Source organism: Patella vulgata, chromosome 1 (genome assembly GCF_932274485.2).
Source record: "Patella vulgata chromosome 1, xgPatVulg1.2, whole genome shotgun sequence".
Lineage (NCBI taxonomy): Eukaryota > Metazoa > Mollusca > Gastropoda > Patellidae > Patella > Patella vulgata.
The window spans coordinates 19,560,770-19,575,408 of NC_065879.2; the positions used below are offsets into that span (position 1 = coordinate 19,560,770).

A 14,639-nucleotide genomic window follows, 5' to 3' on the forward strand; every position below is an offset into this window, starting at 1 on the left:
ACAGATGTTACGAATAGCTAATAACTAATAGTGAACTAACTTCATACATCGTTCACGTGTCTTTTACCGCATGTTTGGCGGGCTGCCATCGTCTGCACTAAAAATAGTTTTGTTTACGTCGTACGATTGGGTCAAAGTACAAAGGCTGAGAGTTTATTCGTAATATAATAATGTATTTAACAGTTAGTTTTATGCGGGCGACTGATAATCGCGCTCTGTAAATATATAAATAACGCAACGTTATATTCTTTTCGTGTTTATTGAATAACGTGGCTTGTTGAATGGAGTTTAATGAATGAAAGTTATTTTCGGTAGTCTTGATCAACACGACACTTTATTTTAACGGCATTTTGCACGATTTTACTGGATAAACTTGTCAGTAAGTAGGTCAGTAGGTTACTACACGTTATTTACCAACTTTCGCTTTACTATCAATTCTCCACCAAAATCCAAAGAAAAAACTTGAAAATAAGTTATTTATAACATTTCTTTATCGTTATCTCTGTCGGTAGACTTTTTTCAAACCACATGAATCAATTTCTTTTAAAATAAAACCCCAACCCAACGTAGTAAAGGCTCCCAGGTAGGGGTGGATCCAGCCAGTGTTTGGGAGAACCTACCCCCCCCCCCCACTCAGATACTTTACTTTATCGTAAGATGGTGGGATGGGATGGGCATTTAAAGGGTGAAATAATAATATAGACAGACATAATGTGTGATATCACATGCTTCGCATCACAATATCATCTATTAATTCATAATAAAAATTGACGTCCTTTTTAAAAAGCTCAATGTGTATGTATATACACCAAAATGATGATAGAGACCATGTGTTTCTCATTTCTCAAACAATTTCATAGGGGGGGGGGTGGGGAGGAAGTTTTGCTTGTCTCACATGAGCCTGTCAAACTTCCGGTCCCTCATGCAAAAAAAATGCTCCCTTTAATTAGCGCCAAACTGTCAGACTCATGGAAATAAATGTGAACGTAAAGAATGGACATGGTTCTGTCCTGTGCTGTTTGGAGTTTAAATGATACTGTTGAACTCCCTTTTGCTCGCTCAGACGAAATGTATGGATTCCATGGCTGAGGTCGTTGGTTCAATTCTGAACAGGAGCATCCTGTCACACATTCAATATATTTCATTTCATGTTTTATAGGCCTATAGGTGTGCATTCCAGGTAACAGGCCTACAGGTGTGCATCCAAAGGTAAACAGGCCTACAGGTGTGTGCCCAGCCAAGGTAAACAGTGATTTGAAATAAATAAGAGATAATGGATCCTGATTTAGCTGATAACTGGTTCTTTGAATCAGTAAAAAAGTAAGTTTGAATTTAGGAAATTTTGCCAGCAGCACTAAGGCATATTCTTATTTGATTTCCAACTGTCAAGAGTTCTTTTACGTGCACGCCAACGTGTACATAGGACCTGAGTTTTTCATACCATTCAAACAACTAGACACTGTTCTTGTCAGGCCCTCAGTCGTGCACCAGGGGAAACAATTCTGGAAGTTAAAATTTCATTTCCTGATATTATTTATTTTTTCATTTGGATTGAAATAGAACATGTCAACTTAATACTTTAACATATACTGCCGGAAAACAGCTAATATACTTAGGCAACGTTTGGAAGACTATTCTCTCAACGATTGGAAGGTCATTTAGCTAGATAACGTTAACAGAATACGCTTCGAAATGCTGCTTAAACAAATATATTGGTAGCTGTTTTCCATGTTTAACATCTCCAACCTCGTGGGTTTCCTTAAACTCCTCCTGTTTTCTCCCACGCTAAAGACCCCTACATGCAAACAATTTATTGAAATAAAATTAATCCATATGGTGTAGTCCCAAAATGACCACATTTGTGTCGATTAGATGTTAAACTCTATTTCTCTTTCTCATAAGTTTAATATGAAGAAGTGTAATGCACAATTATATTACCGGTACTTCATTAATACTACTTCACTATGCTGTATGAATCCTGTAAGTTAAACAGAGGATAAGTACAGATTATCTCCTTATTAGGACCTCATTATCTCTAAATTATCCAGTCCACAGAAAAATGTTTGTTAAATATATATCGCCGCTCACATTGAAATGTGGCCATGTTTTGTTGTAACCCACATCTGTTCATACACCATTGTCCACAAATGCTTGTGGAAGATACAGATAGAGGCATAAATTTGAATTCCAGGCCTGACATTTAGAACTTAGTACCGGGCATGTATAAAAAATGTTATTAAAAACACTGAAAAATCCATGACAGGTGCAACTGGTGGGTGCCTTATTTGCGGGCTTGTTGATTGCAAGAGGCAAAATTTGATTACTAGGGCTTTGCAATGATAAAAGGGTTAAAATTAATGCAAGAAAATTATATAAAATTTAATATAAAATTGTGAAAGTTGAATTGATAAAAGGATATACATGTAATAAATCTCAGCTGATGAAGACAGAGGTATATATGAGAAAGATTGCACCGACAGCGGTGTTAATAAAATGATGCATGTTGGATGTAAAATGAATGAACGTTCTGCTCCAACTGGGCTAATGAAGATGGGCATTTGCCATGCAGTGTGCTTTGCGGTAAATTTTGCCCAAACAGCAACGTTACGGCCTACTCTTAAATCGAATTTCAACTGCCAAGGGATCTTTTACATGCACGCCAATGTGTACATGTAACCTCGATTTTTCATCCCATCCGAATGATTAGACAGCTGTCCTTGTCAGGCCCTCCATCCTGCACCACTGACAAGGGGAAAACCACTCCGGAAACTCTTGATGAATTTTCTCAGCCAACACCAGGCGCGAACCCTAGACCCCCAGGCTAGCAAACCAGCGTCTTACTCACTGAGCATCTAAACATCCCTGGTACAATTGAATATAAATTGTACTGGTAAATAGAATTGTGAAAATTAAATCCCTAAAAGGATATAATTAACATGAGCTATTGAAGAAATGTGAGAAATGTTGCGCCAACGGCATAGTCAATACAATGACGCATGTTGCATGTAAACATTCCTGGTTGAAATTAAATTTAAAATTGAATATTAAAATTTTATGATATATTTTGTAGATATAATAGTTTATATATGTATGATCTACAACAACAAGTGATATCGGCTGACTGGATCAGTGAGCAAGGTAATAGATATATTCAATTTATATTTTACACTTCACTTATTATCACTGATTCAATTCACCTCAAAGCATATATTATAATTATTCTATTATATTCCATGCTTCATTGACTTATGATACCTATTCACAGGATTGTGTTAACATTCTGGTCTGGTACACAACACAGAGTTTAAAGATAAACTGATTTGATTTAGTTTAAAATAGGGTTGATCTGGTGTTTTATTTCTAATAGAGTGATGGGACAAGCTTTATGATTTGAAATGTTAATGTTTTACTTTTCTGCACCAAATGGCCTAATGAAAACTGGCCTATGCAAGGCAGTGGACTGACCGCACCACTACAGCCTACTCCTATTTCAAGTCAGGCAGGGGATTAATCTGATATTTGTATTCAAATGATTCATGTATAGGACTCTCATTTCAGTCATATGCTCAACAATGTCATTTTTTTTTTGCTAAAAACCTCTTAATATTTTCTCGCCAGAAATTGATCGTCTGACATGTAACGAACGGACAGATAGATCCAATAAAATAAATAATGGCAGACTAAACACGTGTATTGCAGTATAATAACTTCTTTTATAAGTGAGATGTTGACGAATAAAATTTAATTTTGATTAATTAAAGGTTTATGTGTGTCTATTTCAAATGGTAGAAAGCACGAAATACTAGAGTTATCTCTTCCTGATCGCATCTTGGTGGGAGAAGAACAAGCAGTAAGTTTCAGAATCGCTTTATTTGTGGGGCTTTGCGATGGTCGAGTGGTCTAATGCCATCACTTCAAATCTTAAGGTCTGTCATTGAGTCAAGTGACATTGTTTCAATCCCCTGCGTGAACGTGACAATAGGCATGGGGTTGCTCAAGACGCCTACGCGCAAGGGAATTATTTAAATGAAATTGAACCATGCGATAGTACCGGAATAATTTAGTTTGTGTCGAGTAGACAGTTACACCAATCTCTTGCCAAAATTTCTCTCATAGCACACTGTATGGTGTATGCCAGTCTTCATTAGCTCGGTCACAGCAGAACAGGAGGATGTTAAGCCCCATTTTCTTGCATTTCCTTTCATGTTTAGCAGTCTAACTGGCATCAAAATTGAGCAAATGGAGAAATCACATATGAGACAGTTTAAAGCACAAAAAAAACCACTGTTAGATTTTAGATGTCTTATAAGTAAAAATGATTAAAAATGTATTTTAAAATTTTAAATTTTGTAAAATATATCTTGCTAATCCAAGGTAAACGATCATCCTTTTGGACTTGTGTTGATTTGTATGCATCTTTTTTTATATGTAAACCTTGCTTTCCAACCAGGCGTTGTTAAAAGATCGTGATTTTCGTGTGGAAACTGGAGGGTTTGTGGAAGACAGGGTTACATCTTTATCACATCTACCAAATACAAGGTAATTTATTCAGAAAATTTGATCAGAAAAGGGTTTGTAGAGGACATTGTTACATCCTTATCACATCTACCTAACACTAGGTGAATTATCCACAGTTTAACACTAATCAATCATGATTATTACTTTATCATCTACCAAATACAAGGTAAATTATCCATAGGTTATCACTATTTTTCTGTGGATACTGGAGGTTTGTAGAGGACATGCTTATTTTTTTATAAAATCTACTTAACACTAGTTAAATTAATCAGAACTGAAATGGGGTTAAATTATATTAAATATATATTGCCATCACCCTAACCTGTCAGTCCATCCATCATCCACAACATTTTTTAAAGTTCTTTAGTACAATAATTATTGTAATTTGTTCAAAATCAATAAGCTTCTTCATCTCATGAACATACCGTATAAATTTCAAGTAGAGTGTTTGCAAGTCATTGTGAACCACTGCCTGACCAAAGGACAGGGACAATGACAATATACAACTACATATCAATGTGGGTGTTTAAAACTCATGTGAATGCATCTAGAGGTTCAAGTTGCCATCCCATTGATATGAAATTTATATATACTATTCAAAAAAAGTAGGGGATATTTGATTTTTAAGTGTTATTAAAGTCACCTAATGAAACTGACGAAGAAACAAATGACAAAATGAAATGAAGTTCACATTCATCGATTTATTCCAAATGATCGTTAGACTAAGTAAGGCACAGACTGACCATTATAAGGGTAAAATGATACCCGGGGTCAAACAGCAAAGTTACCACAGCATCACAACCAAGTCAGTAACGGGTAAATCCTCCTCTGTTTGCCAAACAAGCATTGATCCGACGTGGCATACTCCTAATGAGACGTCTAAGGTCATTTTGGTCCAGATTGTCCCATTCCTGTTGCAACGCAGCAGCAAGTTCTTGGACATTGGCAGGACGTTGTTGTTGGAGGTAACCTGTAACGATCCTGGCCCTGTGACATCTTGCGTTGTCATCCTGGAAGATGAAACGGCGGCCATGACGTCGTGCGAACTGCACAACATGGACTGCCAAGATGTTGTCCCGGTAGTACTGGCCTGTAACACGCCCTGCAACAACATGTAAAGCCGTTCTTCCAGAAACAGTGATGCCTCCCCACACCATAACAGAACCACCCCCAAATCGATCATGTCTGATGACGTTAACGTCTTGGAAGCGCTCGTTTCGACGCCGCCACACCCTCCTACGTCTGTCCAAAAAATCAACAGTGAACCTTGACTCATCTGAAAATATCACATTGCTCCAGCGTCGATTATCCCAGTGTTGACGATCCCTACACCAACGACGTCTTGCCTGAATGTGATGATCTCTCAAACAAGGGATCACGCGAGGACGTCGGGCGCGAAGGTGACCCCTATGCAGTCGATTCCGAATCGTCTTGCCAGTCACTCTCACACCAGTGTCTGTTTGAAGACGAGCGCTGATCTGATTTGCTGTGATGACACGATTTCTCAAGGCCAAGGTACGGATAAATTGATCCTGGGCTTGAGTTGTCGCCCTTGGTCGACCTGAGCGTGGTCTGCCCTGTACAGATTGTGTATCACGGTATCTGGACCATAGCCTGCTTATGACAGACTGAGAAACATTCATCGTCCGCGCCACAATCGCCTGTGTTGTGCCGATCTGTAGCATGCCAAGGGCACGTAACCTTTCATTTTGGGTAAGCCGACGCATATCAAAATTTGTTTTCTGGACACTAAAACAATAAAACTGATGTTTCCACCCTGGAATTCAATGCCACAATGACTGTAACATTCAAAGTCAGAGTCGTGCAAATCTTGGGTTGGACCCCCATGATGATCCCAAGCATCACCTGCATTCCATGCGGTAGCTATTGGTGCGTTTGGGCGTCACATGTAACTGGAAATGTTTCTTCTGTTAGGTTCTATAGTGACTTTTTTCGTAGTCATTTGCATATTTTAGTATTATGCCCCCAAAATCAAATATCCCCTACTTTTTTTGAATAGTATATATAGAATTTCCTTTGTATATTGACAGTTCAGTTACTAAATTATTATAAATAATATTTTATTCAAGATATGTAGCCTATGTAAAAATCCTGATAAATGCCATTGAAATAATTTTCTTCAGGAATGTTGTAGCCTCTACAGATGTAGATAATTCTGTCAGCATTTTACAGATTGGTGGCGAAAACTCAGGTAGGTTCAAATTGAATGTTGTAGCTAAGATTGGAATCACTTTTGTAGTTCATATTGAAATAATTTGGGTAGGTCAGGATGAAATCATTTTGATAGTTGTTACTGAAATCATTTCAGGTTGAAATCATATGGGTAGTTCAGGTTGGAATCATTTGGGTATTTTAGGTGGAAATGGGTAATTCAGGTTGAAATCATATGGGAAGATTAGTTTGGAATCATATGGGTAGTTCATCTTGAAATTATTTAGTTAGTTCAGGATGGAATGATTTGGGTAGTTCAAGTTGGAATCATATGGGTAGTTCAGGTTGGAATCATTTGGGTAGTTCAGAGTGGAATCATTTGGATAGTGCAGGGAGGAATCATTTGGATAGTGCAGGGAGGAATCATTTGGGTAGTGCAGAGTGGAATCATTCTGGTAGTGCAGAGTGGAATCAATCGTGTAGTGCAGGGTGGATTCATTGGGGTAGTGCAGGTTGGAATCATTTGAGTAGTGCAGGTTGATTTTGATAAGATGAGATTGGAATCATTTGTGTTAATCACTGTTGATTAGTATATTTTCTGATTAATCATCATTTGACTCTGCAGTTATTTGGTGTATTTTTCCTTGCCTTACAACCTCTGTTAGAAGAAATGAAATGAAATGAAATGGGGTTTAACGTCCTACTGTTTTGCTCCTAACTGGGCTAATGAAGACGGGCATACGCCATACAGTGTGCTATGAGGGAAATTTTGCCCGGACAGCGGCACTATGGCCTACTCTTATATCGAATTCCAACTGTCAAGGGATCTTTTACGTGCACGCCAATGTGTACACGGGACCTCGGTTTTTCGTCTTATCCGAATGACTAGACAGCTGTCCTTGTCAGGCCCTCCGTCCTGCATCACTGACAAGGGGGAATCACGCCGGAAAATCGGGATGAACTTTCTCGGCCAATGCAGGGATCGAACACCCGACCTCCAGGCTAGCGAGCCAGCGCCTTACCCACTTAGCCACCGTGATCCCCCTCTGTTAGAAGAGAAATGTACAAATGTATATAGAAATTAATATGAGTGACAATAGAGGGTATTTAACACATCAAATTCTTGTTCTTCAGTTTGTGTAGTTATAAATTTTGATTTCTAATTTCAGATCTTATCTGTAAACAACAAACTATTGTCAACAAGACACCATTACGGTTAGTATAAATTTTATTTATTATCGATTAAATAAAGGTCATTTTAAACGGAATATTTCATTAGTTGTAGCTTGTACTAATTTCTTGCTGTAGGGTATTTGAATGATGATTTGTTTGTTTTTCAGGGAATCAAGTCATGTTGGTGTTTTATCCGATAATCAGGTTTTATTTGGAAGCGGAGTAAATGATCTTTGTTTAACTGATGTTACCATAGGAACAATAATCTCACACTTCACAGGTTAATATTTCAATTTTATTTATTTATGTTGCCATTAGAACAATAGTCTCACATGTAACATGTTACACTTTCACTTTTAGTTTCTTTATGTTGTCAAGGAATCTCTTACAGTTAAATAACACAATAGCACACCTAAATATATCCTATTAAATTATATGCAGAAAATTCAAATTCCTTAAAATGTCTGTAGGCCTACATTGGAAGTTAAACTCCAGATTCTTGAGTTGTATATATAAAGATCCCAAATCCCCCCACACCCACCCCTGGATCCATCACCGAAGATATAAGTTTATTAGAACCCTGAAGCATGTAACTGAAGAACATCATACATCTGATGATCAAATACCCATTGGGCTGAATCGAAACCCATCTATTCAGCCAGACACAGTATCTCTATATTTGATTTAAAATTAAAATCAGGATATCTGTCATGTAAGAGGAGAAAATTTACTGATTTTGGTCTCTGAATGACAAATAGTTGGATTGACAAAATGTTGACCTCCATTTCTTTTCTTTCAGGTGAAATGTGCAAAGAAACACTGCCTATTAGCTGTCTTGCACCACTAGATGGCTCTACATGTTTAGCATGTGAAAGGTCAAGGGGTCAAACATATACCATAGACACAAGGGACAGTAAATTGATGTGTGACCTTTATGCTAGTTTCCATAGTAACTCAATTATTACCAGTATCCATAGTAACAGTTGTCATAACTCTAGTGAATCTTATTGGACGATGTGTGTGTCGCCAGACATGAAATATATTTATCAAATTTCAAATAAAGGAGAATTTAGATACATGGATATAAGAAATTCCAAAAACACTGTTACTATAGCAACCAAACTCTCAAGCACCAGTCAGAAGATCAATTTATCAGTAAGTTAGATTTTATTTTGTTAAAAGATGAGATCCCATATTTCTAGCAGATATAAACACTTATCACAAGCTTAGTCTTGTTAGAACACCTGATACCAATCCTTTATTTAGCAGGGGGTTGGGTGGCCAAATAGTTTAACACATTTGTGTTGCATCATATAAGGTCTGTCATTGTGTAAAGTGGTGTGGTTTTGATTCCCCACTTGTACATGACAAGGAGTAGGGTCGCCTGTCCAACTCGTGGGTTTTCTCTGTGTCATCTAGTTTCCTCCCACTGCTAAAGACCCCAATGCGCAATCAAATTTTTTAAATAAAATTGAACCATATGTTAGTTCCAATATGACCTAGTTTGTGTTAAGCGGACGTTAAACACCCCATTCCTCTCTCTCATTTACTTTGGGACTTTTTCTATATGAAATTTATCAATATTTTTTTTTTTTTTTAGTGTTCATCAAGTGGAAAATATTTGGCCATGTCAGGTAAGAGTCTCTACTTTCTTTCTCTCCGCTCAAAACCATGTATTTAATGGGGCACAATAAAAGCAGGTGTAACTATGTAGTTAAAACATCAAAGCCAATTTGTGTAAAATTTTTAATAAAAATATTGAGCCATTAACAAATGAGCTTTAGATTTGCTTCATTCTGCACACAGAAATCCATCTACTTCATACTTCGAGAATAGATCTCTGCTAAGGTTGCAGCGATAACCCGGGGATGCTGATTAATCGCGTTTATTTTTAAATTATGATATCGTATCGGCCCAAAATAGATAATCGCCATCCCCGGTATATCGGGCCATTTTTTCAGTTATCGCGATTAATCTAATAATCGCCAGATCACTGATTATTGAAAGAATAGAAGTTATTTTAGGCAACACAAATAAAATAAGTTGTTTCTCGGGCACCGCCCGCACGCAAAATTGGTTGCGCGTGCGGCCTATTTATTAGTCTTGATGAAAAATAAAAACTTTGTAACGCCCGCCCGAACATCGATAAGCAAGTCATAAAAAGAATATGCCGCATGTATCTACATGCCCCATACGTGAATATCCATTCAAATGTATTAAACTGATTCAGATGTAAACGCTCATTTACGGGTCTTTTTTAAAATAAAATAAGTTGTTTCTCGGGTCTTTTTTATTGATATCGAAAGAACCTCCATTTTTGTATCACGTGATTTTAATTACCTCCCCTTGTGAACTAGAATTTGATTCGTGTTAAACACCGAAAGTCATTGACATCAATGCAATGTATTTCAATCATTCGATCTTAATCGGCTCATTATTGCCGGCTTCAGTCGGTCCATGTTTGAAAAAATCCTACGTATAAAACAATGAATCGTAGAACAGATTAATTATTATAACTTGTGGCTATGAATACGATACGATGATGGTCACCATACCTTAGTCAGAATCTGGGTCATTAGCACATTTAACGGTAGTTTTGATAATCCGGAAAATAATAATTGGATTACACATTTGATGGTTTTACTGACCAGTTGTTAGTTAAATTTAAATAGTCATTCGATATAAACCCCAGATAGAACACCGAATATCCTGAGAAACACACCGAATATCCTGAGAAACAGTCATTTCCCGAATCCCGATGACACATGACATGCATTGGTTGGAATCATTATTATAAACCAGCGATACTAGATAATCTAGATTTAGATCTAAGTGTCGTTTACCGTGATGATTATTTTTGATACACATGCTGACAGAGGCTTACTCTTTAAAATATTGTCGTTATTTTGGACGGCTATTAATAGTCGTACGGAATTTTATTTTAAACCAATTTCAATTATGGTTGTCACCATTACCATTAGTAAGCTACATTACGTGAATTAAATATGGAAAATTATTTTCCTTTCAGTCAGTGTTCAGTGTTTGAGTAGACTTGATTTTTGGGTTTATGTTCTAAGTATGTATAATATATAACTGAAAGCAAAACCGTAGACAAGTAATGACTTTCTCATTAAAAAAAAAAAAAAAAAATACAAGGCCGCCCTCCCACCCCAACAATTTTCAACAATAGCCAAATTTTATTTTGCACCATCCTCTAGCCAGAAATGAGGTAAAAAAAATAAATAAACCGCCCTCCCCCCCCCCCTACAGTTTCAGCTGTCAGTTGCCCGAGAAACAAGACATTTATTTAGTGTAGCCTTAAATAAACAACATTCATCGATCGTATCTCTGACAAGTTCATTTCTGGTGTTGTCGAGGATGCAGGGCAACTGTTATAACTGATCATCCAGCCTCTTTTCTCATTCCGGGTTCAGTAACCGGAATATTTTTTCACACTTTCAAGTGTCTTTTTTAACATTATTTTTTAGTTGTTTATTTTTATAATCATACAAACCAATATCAATCAAAAGTATATAATATAAACTGATATTTTCGTATTTAGACAATTACGCTTATTGGAAACACGGACAATCACACTGTCCAATAAAGCAACATATTCGAGGCTGGTCAATCTGGTCAATTTTGATGCTCAACACCCTGGCTGTTTCAATTTTCTTTCTCACCATCATTTTTATCGCGATAAAAGAGAACTAGCATGATAAAATACATAATCGCAATACTACAATTTATCGCGATAATTCCAAAAGCTGTTATCGTGATAAAATAATTTGATATCGTTGCAACCTTAATCTCTGCCATAAATAGCACACAAAGACTAAATAAAGTTATTCTATTTTGTTAAATGGGAGTAGAATAACTACTTAACAAAATTCTCGAAGTTAACTTAGTGTTTTTATACGCCCACATTTTCATGTGGACGTATATTGGCGTCGCCCCTGTCCGTCCGTCCACAATTTGTTTGTGGACACTCTACAGGGCACAATTTTTTTTTGATTTTGACGAAACTTAAAATATAGGTCTATCTCCCAAAGATCTCGGTTCCTTTCGATATTGGCATATATCCGACCATAACTTCATGGATTATGGCCCCTGATTGTACAAAAAATCACGTTTTTAGTTTGTGGACACTCTAGAGGTCACATTTGTCATCTGATTTTGATGAAACTTGAAATTCATGTTTATAACCCAAGGATCTTGGTTCCTTACGATATTTGCGCATATCGGATCATAACTTCCTGAATTATGGCCCCTGATTATATGAAAAATCGTGTTTTTAGCTTGTCATAATTATTATCTGATTTAAAAAAACGTTTGAACATATCACTGTTAAACTGTAATAACGCTTCAGTGTAAAAATATGGTATATCAAGGTTGTGGACCCTCTAGAGGTTATAATTTTGATACGATTTTGATGAAACTTGAAATACATGTTTATAATCCAAAGATCTGGGTTTCTTTCAAAATTTGCACATATTGGATATCGGATCATAACTTCCTGAATTATTGCCCTTGGTTGTACGAAAAATCATGTTTTTAGCTTGTGGTCCCTCTAGAAGTCACAATTTTTATCCGATTTAAAAAAACGTTTGAATATATCACCGTTACACCCTAATGATGGTTGAATTCGAATTTCGTGAAAATCTGACCAAAACTGCCAGACAAAATGGCCACCCCTCGTAGGCAAATAGTGTATATTAATCCAGAATCCGACTATGGTTCTGTAGGAAAGTTTGAGTAGGGAGAATTTTTTTGAAGAATTAAAAGGATATGTTCACTTTGCATCAAACAGTATTTAAACCAGTCAAAATGTTCTTTATTTCACAGAATCAAGGGATGAATAAACTACTAGACTGTAAAATTTCATAAGCCTCCTATTGTATTCAGAATGCCTATTTCACACAAAATCGTATTTTATATCCAAGTGGACCCTACATATAAACATCTATCAGCATAATAAGTTACACATTAATACAACATTTAAATATTATCTATCACCTGTAGCACTTTCCACTCGAATTAAAAATAGATTGTTTATTGGAATTTTAGATTAAACGGAAACTTTCTTGTTGCTGTAAAATACTCAATCAAAATACCAAGTGTTAATTTATATGATAATTTACGGCCTACCATGTAATACAAAAATTTGCAACATGTTTTAACAGCATATCTTTCTGCATGAAATGATAACAAATTGTTTATTATATAAAACGGAAACATATCTTTTTTTCTATTTTGTACCTGTAAAACAAAGTCTTGGGTATCACAAAACCATCCTTATAGAATCTAACGTTTCGTACGTGTAAAAACTTACTTCTTCAGAGAGTAAAACTACACAAATGTGGGCGTATAAAAACTAAATAATGTAAAGGGAATTGCAGAAAATTACAGTCAAATTGATCCACTCTGTACCGAGAATTTAGTGATTGAATTTTAGGCCTAGCCTTGATCATCATTACTAAAGACCACATCGAGAGATGATTATGGTCGTTATATAACGTCCTGGACAACTGCCACTCACTGTGTGTAGGGCGTAATATAACGCCTTGGAGGTATTTTCCCCAACCTATTCTTAGAACATAATTCGTCACTTGGGAATTTCCCCACGATCGCAGCATGTGTAGGACGTTATATTACGTCCTGGACAACTGACACTCACTGTGTGTAGGGCGTAATATAACATTTTGGAGGTATTTTCCCCAACCTATTCTTAGAACATAGTACATAGTTCTTCGTCACTTCATCTAATTAATTACACAATAGGGGGTAGTTAACGTTTTAAAAAGTCACGTTTAATGGGTTAATTAATGTCTAATTAATAATTTAGATAACATTTCAGGCCTAAAGAAAGACCTGCAATAGGCAGATTAAGCTCTTGGATAATGTATGTTTAAGAAATTTTATTCTTTAATTCTATGAGCGACAAGATATGCAAGCTTATGTTTTCTTTTGCAGGTTTTGATGGAAATATTCAGATTTACAACATAAATAATATCACCACGGAAAATAAACTAGAAGCTATATTTAAACATGAAGGTCACATGGCTAATAGTAGCCAACCAGAAACCTTGTTATCAACTGTACATCTGTGGTATCCTGGCCAATCAGAATTAGTTTTATCAGGGGCAAGTGATGGTTCTCTTCATGCATGGAGACCAGCTTTTGTTTGAATGAATTAATAGAACTAGTCTGTGTTTATTAAGGACTGGAAGTAGTAAATAAAAATACTGAGAACAGCTCTTCAATCGAAACCCTACCTTGAAAACCCCCAAGGTATTTTCTCATATCAGTCTATTTTTAAAACTAAAGTCCTAGATGTTTGTTTATGAACCAGGAATCGCGTCACGTGACCTTTCTTCATGTCTTGTGACAGGAAATTGTCTGGAAATTCTGGCCAACATCAGTAGCTCCTGGTCATTGATCCAGCACCTTTCACACTTGGCCCCAGGTGGTTCTACAGACCGATGAATGATCAGGTGTGTTAGCAATCTAGAACCACATGAAAATGTGGGACTATAAAAAAAACTAAATATAAAATGCATATAATATGTAGGTATTTTATAAGTTTTATTCTATTACATATTACAATTAATATGTACAACAAGAGTATAAAAATAAAACATAACAAAACATTCACTTAGCACAATTCTTCTACTTTATATTTTGATTTTTTAAAATTCTTTTAACTGAATCTAGAAAGTAGATAGCACAGTGACCCATTAGTTAGTTAATCTAGAGACCCAATATTTCCTGAATCT

The 14,639-nt window shown here is 36.2% G+C and overlaps 1 protein-coding gene across 5 annotated transcripts; it reads left to right on the plus strand.

Moving 5' to 3' along the window:
- The first annotated feature begins 72 nt into the window (after positions 1 to 72).
- On the plus strand, positions 73 to 14,517 carry LOC126815972 (WD repeat-containing protein 73). Of its 5 annotated transcripts, none has more exons than XM_050542107.2 (11): positions 73 to 159; positions 1,160 to 1,320; positions 3,071 to 3,138; positions 3,762 to 3,850; positions 4,451 to 4,539; positions 6,663 to 6,730; positions 7,860 to 7,905; positions 8,031 to 8,143; positions 8,663 to 9,018; positions 9,464 to 9,497; positions 13,837 to 14,517. In XM_050542107.2, exons 2-11 carry the CDS (start codon positions 1,274 to 1,276, stop codon positions 14,049 to 14,051), a joined length of 1,125 nt encoding a protein of 374 aa, XP_050398064.2. In that variant the 5' UTR covers positions 73 to 159; positions 1,160 to 1,273; the 3' UTR covers positions 14,052 to 14,517. The 5 variants fall into 5 exon arrangements, with proteins under 5 accessions (XP_050398064.2, XP_050398050.2, XP_050398054.2 ...); XM_050542093.2 differs by having other exon boundaries at positions 79 to 387; XM_050542097.2 differs by having other exon boundaries at positions 79 to 387; positions 1,181 to 1,320.
- The last annotated feature ends 122 nt before the right edge of the window (positions 14,518 to 14,639 follow it).